The following is a 13,537-nucleotide window of genomic DNA, read 5'->3' as shown; positions in this document are numbered from 1 at the left end:
CATTATTGACGGGTATGACAGGTATCATTGGGTCTGCTTGCCCTCCTACCAATTAAACCGACTTTATTACAAAGTGCGACAGGTACTTTATTTGGAAAGTGCGACAGAGCAATCGTGTGCAAGTGGCTCAAATGTTATGTTTGTAATCTCTTTCAATCCTCACCATCGTTAGCTATCCTTGCACCACCGTTATTAGTTGGTGTTTCTTTTGTGTTCTTCTATCTTACAAAACTGATATTTTGAATTCAATTGCAATCCATTTTAATATATTCCATCCTAAGCCGTACTCTTCCGTGACTCTTGGTTTATCATCACCTCTTTCGTGTTTTTGTGTCTCACCGAACAGATATGTTGTATTCATGTTATCAATCCGTTTAAATCTTCTCTATTCTAGGCCCGACCACCCTTGTTCCACTGATGGCTTATGATGGTCTCTGCCTTTGTGTTTTTCCATCTCATCAAATATATTCAGTCGTTTGAAATCCGCGTCAATCTTCTTCATGGTCTTGGCTATCCTTGTTCGTTCTTAATTAGCTTGAGAAATAAAGAGGTAAGTTTTTAACGAAACTGTGATGCCGCGGCGGTGTTAGAGTATAACAGGGTAGTTTAGAACCATCAACTGAGTTGATAACGAAAATTGGCCGCCGTAAGGAATTTCAAAGATGGCGTTTAGAGCGTTAGCCTTTCATCACAGCGATTGGAGGAATTTTGAGTTGTGTGTACACAAACCACAATTCCTCCAATTTCTCCGCTGGCCAATTTATGTTATCAACTCAGTTGATAATAGCAAATTACCCTTCTTAGCCTGGTTTAAAGTTGCTTATTCTGTATATTTCTTCACCTTACCAAACTAGTATTTTCTTGTTCTCTACACTGCCAAAATGTATTTTGAGTACATATTTCAAAAACATTGAGAGTTGAAAAACGAATTCAATAACACTAACGAGAGCGTAATTGCGATCAATAACCTGATACAGCAATATTCTATTGAGTGTCGAATGTAATCTGAGACTGTTTCATTTTTGCATTAATGTAGTCAGTGATTGGTCTACTAAACTCGCGCCATCCTCTTTAACCAATCAGACGCAAAAAAAAAAAAACAATCGTCACTTGGTCACGACTCATTTTTTACTAATACCGCGTCAAGAAATGGTCCATGGCTCCGGCTCAACTTTTCCGTTATTGGTAGAGCCGAGGGACTTTTGCCGACGCGAGGCGGAAAAGCTGGTAACCGATCGAGAAAATAAACGGAATGACAATTTCGCTACATTGGAGAGCGGGTAGTGTAAATATGCGCTAGTAAGATCGATCTCCGTCGGTGTACCCCTGGGAAGACTTGTCTCTGGATGAGCGCATTTAGTCAAAAGTTCGCAACGCATATATTTCTTTACTATACTATCGGTGTTCAATACAATCGAAAGTAACGATTTTCTGTACAGAGCCTCGAGGTGATTGAAGACCCTGTTTCTGGCGCACAGCTGTTTTCGAACGAGGCGCTAACACGAGGATTTGTTTTTTTCAATCAAACGCGCGGTAAGATGAGGGTGTGATATTTTTAATCACGATGAAGGTGCGAGTTTTTATCTCCTCTTTCGAAGAAAAGAGACAGTTCTTGCTTGAAAATAAGTCTCTCTCTCATAAAAAACTATCAGAGTTTTAAAGCGGATTTTAACAGTCTTCGATAAAACTACACAGCTATCAACATATTTTCCAAATTTTCGTAGAGGGCGGGCCTAAAAGATTTTTTTTAGAAAACGTTATAGTAACGAACAATCGTACTAATTTAAACGGAAAGAAAAACTTTTTGTCACACAGGCGTTGCCTGGAAAACACCTCTTAAAGACAAACTTTCGTTTCTCCTAAGTAATTCATAGGTAGCTTGGCTCGATGTGTTTATCGTCTTCAACGGCACCAGATCTACCCTTCAACTTAACATGTAAATGCAGCGTAAAGTTGAAAGTAAGCTACAAACTGAATTATTTGCCATTGAGGCTCTTGTTCTAAGACTGCGCAAAATCAAGCGATTTCATGTTCCTGTTTTGTCTAGGACGGCCAGAAAATTTACAAAGTCTCAAAACATTTGTGCTGAGATATAATTTAGACCATTAAATATTTTGATTTGGCACCTCCCCTTTACTCTCCCTATTGTTAGCTTCATTAGTATTAGAGTGCCAAGGTTTCAAAGTTTTCCGAGTTCGAAAGTTTCCTTTGTTCAATACCCCTAACATTATCGAAGTCAACACTACGGCGGACGTTCATAAAACCATGCATGCATGAGGCAAAATAATCTTTTTTTCTTCAGTTCTCCTCAGATTTGGACGAATTTATTTTTCCTCGAAGTAAACTATATTCCAATTCTACCGATGTAGTTTCAAGCACGTAGGAACTGGATGCTGAAAGCGTTAGGTTTTGATAATTCTTAACCAGAGAATTCTTTTGGGTAGGCTTGGCTACTTTTATAAATCAAGTCTTAAGTCTAACAGCAAGATGCCTTTCAGTAGTTAAACCGGGTTTTATAGGATAAAGAACACGACTTTTTCTCAAACTTCTCTTACCTTAATCACTTGCTTCATCAGGACGTGACGCCTGACTAGCGATCTCAAAGGAAACAGTTGAAGAAGCTAATGATCTTAAGTGACATGGAATATGCTAAAATCGTCACGTTATTCATAGTAAACGCGGTAGGTAAAAACAACACTGATAGGGCTACTGTTGATTAATGAATTTTCAAGGAAATGCATATCAACCTTCCATAATTCATTTAAATCTGGAGCTATCCTTTGCAACATCCGCGCTTCTCACCTCTGTGATTGCACCATCCGTGATTGCTTTGTGATACGACCATTTTTTTCGTTCCTTCATTAAAGATTGATGTAAAAGAACGGAACTAACCACGACCACATTTAAAATAATTGTACCTGAAATAAATTGTTTTGTTTTTGTCTTATATTTTCCTTAAAAAGACTTCTTTTGGCAATTGTTCTCTGGAAAAATTACTTTTTCTAAATTGCTTCAAATATTTCACTATTTATAATCGTTCCCATGACGAAGTAGACTCACTGGAGCATAAATTCAAAATTAGAAACGGACGAAGATTCTTATATGTTAACAAACCTCATACCTTCAATCAACATCCTTCCAATTAGCGCTAAAAGCTGTTTCTCGTGCAAAAAATTGTAGAGTATTTGGATTTGATTTTGGATCGAACGGAATAACGCCGGCAGTTTCCTGTTATCATTTCCTACTGTGTAAATTGGGGTATTTCATGTTTATTTCCATCAGTAACTTAACAGTCTCGACGACGTTCCTCATAAAGCAGACAACTTGACTAAACTTGATGAAGCGATATTTGACAGAAGTTTCAAGTCAAGGACGCAGACCATAAGGTGGAAAATGAAGACGCAAATGAGTTTCGAAAATTTGAAGTTCCAGAAGCAAAATTTTCTCACGATATGTCGCGATTGAGTTTCCGCGGGAAGATGGGATTAAAATTCTTTAGCTGTTGTTATTTAGATCGCACGTATCAACATGACTCCTCTATCAAAAAAAGGGGAGAAATTGCGTTATTTATTTCTAACAAGTGGTAAAATGGATGTGTGCTTTGGGTTTTTCAAACGTCGTCTATGGTATTTACAATCGACAAGAGTCACCCGGTTAAAGCATTCAAGAGTAGAAATGTCATTACTGAATTTGGCCTTTACTAAAAGGATGAAAAAATATGCAATTTTAGTGAAAAATCAAAAAGCAGGAATTGTATCGACTCTTACAATAGCGTGCAATTTGCAATCGCCGCTGAAAATGGAATGGAACGGTTTGCTTTATCATGTATGGTTCGATACTTTCTTTAAACCCAATAATTAAAATCTAAACGCCATGGCTTTGAAAATTATGACTGTTTTGGGCTTATTGTTAATTAAAATAGCACTTATGTTTTTTTTTTTTGAATCCTTAGCATGTTACTTCAATTTCTATTTCAGTGGTGGCCACTCAAGTAAGGAAACGCTATGAGGCTTCTAACTGTTCAAAGATATCGTTTTAGTTTTCTCCATTCTAAACAACACTTACTCTTTTTTTTTTTGGGTTATTCCTCGCACTTTGGCTGTCTTCTCCTCTTTTTCTAAACCTTGCCAGCGTTTTGTTGAATTTCTTCATTTACGTAGTATTTTTATCTACAGCGAAGAATGTAAGTTCGTGACCATTTGAATGATCAAGCCGAAGATAAAGATCACATTTTGTACGAATTCAATCTTCATCTTCCCTTAAGTATGTATCAGACATATCTTTATGTGAAATTCGTGATCAGATGTCGATAAACAATTAAACAACAAAATGAAATCAATTTGCATATATTCACAGACGTCTACAGTAAATTTATTGAAATTTTTTTAAGTAAAGAAGGTCTTAATGAATCCTGGAGGCGCGGCGGCCTCGTGGTTAGTGCGCTCGACTCCGGATCGAGTGTTCCGGGTTCGAGCCCTGGTCGGGGTCATTGTGTTGTGTACGCAAGGCACTTTACTCTCACAGTGCTTCTCTTCACCCAGGTGTACAAATGGGTACCAGCAAATTTGCTGGGGGTAACCCTGCGATGGACTAGCATCCCATCCAGGGGGGAGTAGCAATACTCCTAACCACTTCATGCTAAGGAAACCGGAGTTAAGCCCCGACCCCATGGACCACTTGGGCTTGTATAAAAGCTTTACTTTACTTAATGAATCCCAATCAAATCTTTGTGACGGCTGGAGTAATAATAATAAAAAAAACATTAACGCTTTCACTCTTTGCCATATAGTTTTTATGATGTCACTAATATAAACTAATAGTCCCTTAACTGATAATTTCATTTGTTCTCATCGCTTGTCTGCTTGGTATTGTATTGATAATGTAAGGAAAAATACTGTCTTGACCATTCATGGGGTTAAAAGTCAAAGACATCTACGTAACTGAACAATTTTCCACGTTATATTGGGTAAGAATCACACAAGGCCTAAATTGAAGATGCGAGGGTTATGATCACGTGGTTTTAAATCTTCATCGGCGCTCATATATTTTATTCTCCTTAAGAAAAAACTCCATTTATGTACGAACTACGCTATGGCATGCATGTGGTAAAATTTCGCTATTTACCGCACATGCTTAAATAACTTTACTCTCTGTTAATAAGGTGGCAGTCATTTCCAAATTTTATCTATCTATAAACCCGGCCATTACACCCTAACATTAGTAAGCTTGTTCTTCAGACAGTTATTTCTACATTTCCTATGGTACTTACATGAAAAATTTGTCTAACAATCAGGGGCTTCTTTGGTTTGCAATAATTTCCTCTATTCTCTCGACCTTACCATAACGTTTGATTTGGAGGTGATACTCTCGAGAGAAATTATGTCTTAGTTGCTTATCAATCTTAGAGGTTAAAGACAGAAGAAAATGATTTCGTTTCTAAACAGAGGAGCGCTACTAACGAAATAAGGCACCACTTGGTTTCAAGTCCAAATTTGCCATAGAAAAAAATACCTGTTATCCACAATACTATTAACGATGATTTATGACATATTTAGTCTGCAATAGGCGATAGGCTGTGGCAAATGACCAGAGCCTGTTGCAATCCATATCCACTTAGCACCCTGGACTATACCAGGAACTGGAGTAGGCCAATTTGGCCCGTGAAATACTATCTCTTTGGCCGTCGGCCACATTCGGTCATCAAAATCCTGCGTCATCCATTTACATCCGGGAAACGGACCGTCACTGCATTTCCAGCTTGAATTAGTTACCAGTCCGTTGCTAAGGGAGCCGAGAATTCCGGCACGCCTGGGCTTTTGGGCCTTAGCTACCACCGAAACAACACGTGTATTTCCTGGAATGACAAATTTTGTGGGACTCCCTGGATCATCACTTTTGTGCCTGCCAATGCTTACACCATCAGCAAACAAATCCATGAAACCCAAGCATGTGAAATGAAGAGTGATATCTGTGGCAAGTAGGAAAGAGAAAATGATATAAGCAGCTAGGGGTCGTTATCAGTTGATAGCTCACATTTTGGATTTGGCCATAATAACAATGATGATAATTTGATAAATGGTATATTAAAGCCAAAAAAAGCGCCCCGAGGAAAATATAATGGTAGCATCCATCGTATCTTTAATATTATGGTAGAAAATGTGCAACTGGACAGTTTTAGTGCATGGAAATCTGTACAAACTTGAAGTAATGGAAGACGATACTCCTTAGGGTAAATATGCAATAATTTATACGATAAGATGAGTTACATAGTGTATTTTTTAAACTTATAAGTGGTAGAAGGAAAGATTTTATCCATCTCGAGCGTGAAACAAAGAGAAAAGTGTGAGCTCGTACAGGAAACGAACTCGAAATCTTCATACTCCACGCTCCGATGCTCTACAACTAACATGCAGTCTAAAGAGAATTGGGCTATTACTAGGGTCTTACGTTACACTCGTGTAGCAAACTGCCAGGACTAGTAAAACAGTCTTAAAAAAGAAGCATAGTTTGGGCATATCTTTAACTCGGGGGATTATTTTAAGCCTTCTGTAGCACAATCCCGCTACACACACACATACTACGAGCATAGAAATTGCCTCGAACTTATAAATAATACAAATATTCACTACGCCCGTTGTTATGAAAAAATACATAAAGATCAGCGCGCAGATTTTTTTGTTTATGTTCACGATGAGGCGTAAGGGTTAAAGAGGATTACTACCTCATCATATTCTTCGAGACAGGTGCAGTTATCAGTGCAAACCTTCGGATGAAAATTCATTTTCATCTTTTAACAATGTAAGTGAGAAATCTGTTATATAAGAGATAGTTACCAGTCACTCACTTTCTTTCGGCGTTGGTGGTCTGCTTATTCCTCCTCCGTCAGCCGAGTCCTGCAAGTGAGTCATTTGATAGCCATTAATTAAATGGTTGAGTGATCATTTTAAAAAATATTAAGCCCTTGTTTAAGGTTTAATTCCGAAAATGCACCAAAATTTAACATCTACATAAGATTTTGAAAATTAGCTTTAGATTTAGAAAGATGTACAGACCGATAGGTAATGGAAAATCATATCCTAATCTTTTTTTTTCACATTGATATGTCTCCTTTTTATGAGGATTGTTAACCAGTATTCTTTAATTCAATACATCAAGGCAGGCAATATAAAATATAAAAAATTGATTTGATACATGGAAACAAAAACGAGATCCAAAACAAAATTAAACGGGTTAGGTATCATGAAAAAGTTAGTAATCGAACACATCAATAAACAGATCCATGATGGTTTAGGAAAATTTTTAAACTAAGGAATGAAATAAACCGATGTAACAGAATATTCGACGAAACGTTAAAGATTTCTTTCATGTCGCTACCAAATGAAAACTGTTTAACCAACTGGCATAAATCTGTCAAGTTTACAAGATATGGTGAAAGAAATTTGATGAGTGAGATACTATGACAAATGTTTTTTTTCCTTTATCAGTACTAACGTGAGAGGCCTTTAAAATTTTTTATTGTTGCTGGAAGCTCTAGGGGTAATCACAGTCTGAAACATTCACGTGTACAAACTAATAAAGGAGACGAGTCTCTAAAGAAACTTTGGTGCTGCGTCTGTGGAGGAGTATAACGAGATAATCTGTGTTTAGCAACTGATTAAATGATGTGAACTGGCCACCAAAGAGAGGCTTTTAAGCCAACGTAAGCGTTATGCACTTTCTGAAAAAACCAAATTATTATGTACAAATTCGAGTGATTTCTGTTGCACATTTATAAATGAATTATAAAGTACATGTAAGGTGACCATTTTCATTCTTGCTCATGTAGGAATAGTGCAAACGTCTTCAGTGCACACGGAATGAATCCATCCGTGCTTCATTGTCCTGTATTAGAGTTGATTTATCAAAAAGAGATTCAAAGATTTGACAACGAATGCACGAAAAAACCAAAAAAACTGTAAGCTAATACCGCCGTTGCGTAGCAAGTGTTAATGTATTCGAGAATTAGTGATTGAGAAAAGATTTTCTGACAGAACAAAATTAACAGCTAGCTAACTTATTGTTTTTTTTTTATAAAAGGACTTTGTGAGCGTAACTTTTATATGTTAGGTTTTGTAAATTCAATAAAGCTGTAAAAACACTGGTTTGCCATCAAGTATTTGGACAGCTTTTCTTCTTTTCCAAACACTACCTGATTTTTTCGTGAGCCTGTGGCAAAAATATGCGCGCAATTTAAGAAACGAAGATGTTGAACATTTGTTACCAGCTCGCAAAACACGAAAAAGAAAATTCAGTTGAAGATCCGGAAACCAATCAAGCATTTCTGGTTTCGTTTTCAAAGTCATTACCAACTGAGCAACAGAGGAATGGTTAGAGAGCTATGCCATACAAGAAGATCACCTGATAAACGTTCTAACAGATGAAGTAATTTGGTTTTATCATCTGAGTTAGTGATGTAAATTGGTCACCGTAAAGCTCTCTTAAGTTACGTTGGCCAGTTTACATCATCAACTCAGTTAGTAAAACCTTATTATCTTGTAACACCTCCCTCCGATGCAGCACCACAGTTTCTTTACAAAATTGCCCCTTTAAATGAAGTGCTATAGTTTCTCACATTTTTAGATTACCTTTAAGAGCTTTGAGAAAATGACTCCTGGGACGGCATTTAGGTTGCTCCATGTGTCACTATCAAAATCCGATTTATTCAATTCACAGATCCCCTTGCCATCCAGTGAAATCAGCTTGAAGTTTATAGAGGTACACCATGATTGCTGCAAACATGTCAAACTGCATGATAACAAACTTTGAGACTCGAAGCGTTGCACGACAAAGCCCGTAAGTCTCTTGTTCTCTTTGGTCAAAAAGTATGCTGAACAATTGGTGTTACATCCTTCATCGGAAGCCAAAGCGCTGAGATGGATGATGAACTGAAAGAGCACAAGTATGATAATTCTTTTGATCCCCATCAGAGACGGATACCGCGGCGAACAGAGAAGTTTAAGAATTTCCTTTGTGTAAGTCTTCGATTTATGATTATGTTACTCAGGTTCGAGGGGAAGTCCTTTCTTTTTGTTTACATAAATCTGATTGGTTCTTAATGATCCCATCTTGTTTGCAAGTCTAAAACCCTCATCAAAATTCAATCAACAAGGCTTCTAAGTCTCGCTGACGATTTATCACATGCCATCAAGGTACATATGGACTTGAGTACGTGAATCAGTCAGTAAAACGGCTTGTATCCCTCAGGAAGGAACTATTTCTTATTTATCGCCTGGGTGAAGGTCGGATAATTTTCTGGGGAACGGAAGGTGGGAAAGGAATCGTCAACACAGCATAAAGCGGAGAGACTATACCTATAGTCGTACGCGTGCACTTCGACAAGATTTCGCCAGGCCAAAATCACAACTCTCAGTGACACACATTTCGTACAAGACTCTTTTTGCGGTAAGTCAAACAGTTAAGTATTACGATTCTGGAAAGTACGAACTCGATAACCAACATCTGGAAGTGCAGATATGGTCTTCTTTGGAGATCCTTTTAATACGATCTTGATTTCTTCGATGTGCGCTTTGCACCTGTCCCCCAGCTTCACACATACTTCGATGATCCACAGTGATCAGACTAGGTGAGTGGGAGACACCTGGGACGAGGCAGCGTATAATCCTTGAAGCTAAGAAGCTTTACTCGAAAAAGATTCGATCAACTAGTATCTAATCAACTGGAAACGTCGCGATCCATAACCGCAGTGACCACATCGTAAGACAAATGATCATTACTTCTCTTTTGAAAGTGTTTAGGTAATGTGATGGCGGGCCACAGCCTATTATACGATGTTTGACGATGATTTCAATTCCACCTGACCAATCTAACGTTTTCTCAGCACTTGAACCTTTCATTTTGTAAAATTTTGAATCAGCCGGTTGTTTTATGAAATATTCCATTCAAAACATTCACACTAAAAGTGTCAATTAAAATTCTGTGTACGTGAGGTTAACATATTCGTTCTTTCATAAAATATTCCATTAAAAAATTTTCGCGTAAAGCAATAAGGATCATTATCAGTAGCTGGGAACACACCCTTGTATAAAACTACTGCACAGTTTTAATAAAAAACCCCCTTATATAGATCGTCATCGCTTTACTATGGCGTCACGTGTATACCCTTTGCCACAATCTCCTTGGTTCACAAAGCCGACTCTGTTCTCTCATGCAATCAATCTATTATTTAACTTTACATTTAAGTACGTTACTAAATATCCTCCAATTAAATCTGAGTAATATCGGAGGATTTTAAGAAGATTATAACCGATAAGAATTTTCTTTTACGATACAACATGTCACGCTCTTATACTTTGAATTTGCGTGAATTGTTTACTCTCTGCTTCTTGATATTTTTTTAAGATGTGAATGAAAATCAATAAATATATAGTATATAATCGTTTATATTTTATATTTTTCCCTATTACTTCTTTGAAATAAAATCTACACTCACTGCAGGGCAGGCCTAAAAAAAATTTTTCAAAAAAAATTCAGAATACCCCATTAATATTTAAATTTCAGTTATAATTAGGCATTTGATTTTTAATGGAGAACAGAAATAAGGCTCTAAGATGCTGAATATTTTTTATAGGTTCTTCCATGCTTTCATGTTCCCTCCCCTGAATGCAAACTGGTAGAATAAGAATGTTAGCTTCACAAAATAAATAACAGTTTTGGTACGACTGACGGGCACCCATAGCTAATAGGAATTGAAATAACAGACTGGGTGCTCTTTGTTTCCATCCTTTGTCATCTATACTGTTTGTTACCCAGCGAGTCGTATGAATCTTCCTTTTACAAGATGTTCCCATCTGTTTACTGGAAATTCGTTCTAGCTGTAGGACCGCAATGAATTTATTTTCAAATGTTCTCAACAAGATTACCTGTACTCTTTCAGATTCAAAGGCGTCGAAATCATTGTGAAAACGACGACAATTTGTTTTTCCCTTTATGAAGAGTAAAACTGACGAGGATTACGTATTTTGCTCGAGTCTTTATTTCAAAACTAATATGTAAATGCAAGTAGACGCCAAATTTTCGGCAAATAACAAGATCTGATTGGTTCTGAGAGAAGACGGAATTTTGCATCTTGTCAACTGAACTTAAAGTGCTTAATGTGGATCACTCTATAAATGCCGGGTTCTCTCGTTGGGACGAATCCTTTCGGATGGTGTGTACATACAGTTAACAAGGATCCGATCGTTGGGATCACGGCTTTAATTTATGAATGTATTGCCGGGGTCAAAAGTCAGCAGCTGCGATGAACAAATAAAACTTAGAGCATTACTCGATCGAGTGTCATTAAAAAAAAAAAACAAAAAAAAAAAACACAGAAGTCTTGACAGCCAACAACAGCAAAGGAAAATATTTCATGGGATCTCTAATTAGTTCTCTACAAACTTGGAGAAATGAAAGAAATTGTATCCTAAGCATTCCGTTTTAACGAGCAAGACGATCTTTCTAAATCGAAAATTTAAACTAAGGAAGTATCATAAAAAAACACACGATCATTCCGGCCAAATGACGCCTTCTTATTTTTATCTATTTTATTCGCATATTTGAATATCACTTTGCAGCACGAATAACTAAAAAGCCATAACGATCATATCACGTAGTGCTGAAATTTAAAGTCGTTCCATATAGCAGAGTAATGCAAACGAAAACTCCGATGGTATGTCTTCGAAAAATCCTCCGATATTCCTTAGAAATAAATTGAAGTGATGCATATAGAGTCATTGCGTAATGGAGGGAAGAAGAAATCTCTCGGATAGGTAGTGAGAGAGTTGAAAATCAGTTTATCGAACCTACGAATGGCTTTTAAATCATTAAAGGAGAATCACTGTTGAGCTGGTCGGATCTTAATATTTTCCCCTTCTGGCCTAAGCAGATAATTACGTCGTTTCGTCAAATGTGTTCCGTCAACAGATGGACCGGCGAGGAGCACGCTTACCTATTTTCCGCTTCTCTTTCCACTTAGCTTTTACTTTTTCGTATCCATACCCGATAAAAAAAGGTAATAATTTATGGTGACAACATAAAACGAGAAAGAGTCCGTTTTACTGATGGTCGGTGTGCTTTATTCCATTTTAAGTAACACCTTTTTACATTTTTGAGCGACTAATTTTGCCTTTTCGTTATATCACCATAGGTGAATTTTTTACAGCGTAAAGCAGGGAAATAGTAATGCACGGAATTTCTGCTTTGTTTGCTATGTTTTTGTAAATCATAAATCTAGTCATTCATGAGTTTTTTGCCTTTCATGTTTAGGGGCGCTGTTATTTACTTCAGCTCCAATAGGAACCACCTCAGTTTTATTAGCGCACAGCATGGCGCGATATAAACTCATGATTTTTGGCGTAAACACAAACGCCAGCGCTACATACAGTCCCATGAAAGTGGTAAATATGACAAATGGGTATACAAAGCTTCTGTGTAACGGTATCAATAAGCCAAAAATCCATGTGAAGCCCATCAAACTGAAAATCTTAACGAACACAGCCGCAGTTATGCGGTTTTTTGCATGGTATGTTGCTTCGCTCAGTTGACGGTTTGTTTTTCGTATAGCTATCACAGTCAAGGAAAAGAGTACAATGTTAAACAACATGGCAATAAATACTGGCAGAGCGAACGCGAACAATCGCGCAGTTCGATTGTTTATCCAGCAGAAGTTACTCGAAGTAGCGCGGGCGCCGTAAAGAAACGTATCAGCGTCGAACAGGTGAAGTGCTACACACACTGCCACAACAGCAAAAGCAGGAAGCCATCCCACTGCAATTCTTCGCATTAAACTAAGACACTTTTCACTTCTGGTCAGATTTCTGCGCTGTATGCAGATTGTGGAAAAAGTTCGCCACGTTTCAAACGCGATGAATGACATCCAGGTGAAGGACGCTAGAAAGAAATAATGCATTAAAATGGCGATTATTGTACATGTGAGCTTCGTTGCACTGCCTGCTAGAAGGAAAAGTAGGTCTGCCAACAAATGTGCCATAGAGAAATTCATCAAGTTGATTCCGGGTAAAGTTCGAAGCTGTTTAAAAAGCGAGTAAGTCACTAAGACTAACAGAAAACTGAAACTCGAGACAGAGAGACCAACATATGTTAGTATGTCTAAAACCCCCATATTCTTTGTTGAGCGTACACGAAAATTCTTTAGTACTCTTGAATCAAATAATAAATCCCAATCTATGAACTGATCATATTTTTCCCATCGTTAGAGTAACGGCTATGAAGACTTCCTACAAACGACGCTCAGACTTTGGAAAGATGTTTTTGAGGAGTTTGGTTTTGATGTTCCGGCCTGATATGCGTTTCAGCAAGAAAATCATGATAAAGGATGGGTTAGCATCACCAATAACCAATTGCAATGAGGCTTGTTTCACGCTGATAACAGATGTTCCTTTTGGCGCTAAAAGCGAAAGAGATGCTTAAATAATTAATTGACGGGATGACGGTAAAAAGATGCGGATAATTGCCTTGGTGTCGCTGTTGCACAACAGGA

General features: G+C 37.5%; 2 protein-coding genes across 2 annotated transcripts; both read right to left on the bottom strand.

The window, feature by feature from the left end:
• Positions 1–4,839: 4,839 nt before the first annotated feature.
• On the bottom strand, positions 4,840–9,007 carry LOC131769623 (uncharacterized). The gene is made up of 3 exons (XM_059085350.2): positions 8,625–9,007; positions 6,845–6,893; positions 4,840–5,968 (listed from the first exon to the last, which is right to left on the bottom strand). The coding sequence occupies exons 1-3, from the start codon at positions 8,961–8,963 to the stop codon at positions 5,541–5,543; spliced, it is 816 nt and encodes a 271-aa protein (XP_058941333.2). The 5' UTR covers positions 8,964–9,007; the 3' UTR covers positions 4,840–5,540.
• Positions 9,008–12,107: 3,100 nt separating this feature from the next.
• LOC131769617 (adhesion G-protein coupled receptor G6-like) lies at positions 12,108–13,359 on the bottom strand. The gene has a single exon (XM_059085345.2). The coding sequence runs from the start codon at positions 13,157–13,159 to the stop codon at positions 12,272–12,274; it is 888 nt and encodes a 295-aa protein (XP_058941328.2). The 5' UTR covers positions 13,160–13,359; the 3' UTR covers positions 12,108–12,271.
• Between the last annotated feature and the right edge of the window lie 178 nt (positions 13,360–13,537).

Source organism: Pocillopora verrucosa, chromosome 12 (genome assembly GCF_036669915.1).
Source record: "Pocillopora verrucosa isolate sample1 chromosome 12, ASM3666991v2, whole genome shotgun sequence".
Lineage (NCBI taxonomy): Eukaryota > Metazoa > Cnidaria > Anthozoa > Scleractinia > Pocilloporidae > Pocillopora > Pocillopora verrucosa.
This window is presented reverse-complemented; position numbering and strand designations above follow the sequence as displayed.

Bases quoted from the DNA above. Each gene is read 5' to 3' on its own strand.
- LOC131769623 (XM_059085350.2), bottom strand. From the start codon at position 8,963: ATGGGGATCAAAAGAATTATCATACTTGTGCTCTTTCAGTTCATCATC. The intron at 6,894-8,624 runs GTAATCTAAAAA...ACTCACTTGCAG, and splicing joins TTTTCTCAAAGCTCTTAAAG to GACTCGGCTGACGGAGGAGG. The intron at 5,969-6,844 runs GTGAGTGACTGG...TACTTGCCACAG, and splicing joins ACCACCAACGCCGAAAGAAA to ATATCACTCTTCATTTCACA.
- LOC131769617 (XM_059085345.2), bottom strand. From the start codon at position 13,159: ATGGGGGTTTTAGACATACTAACATATGTTGGTCTCTCTGTCTCGAGT.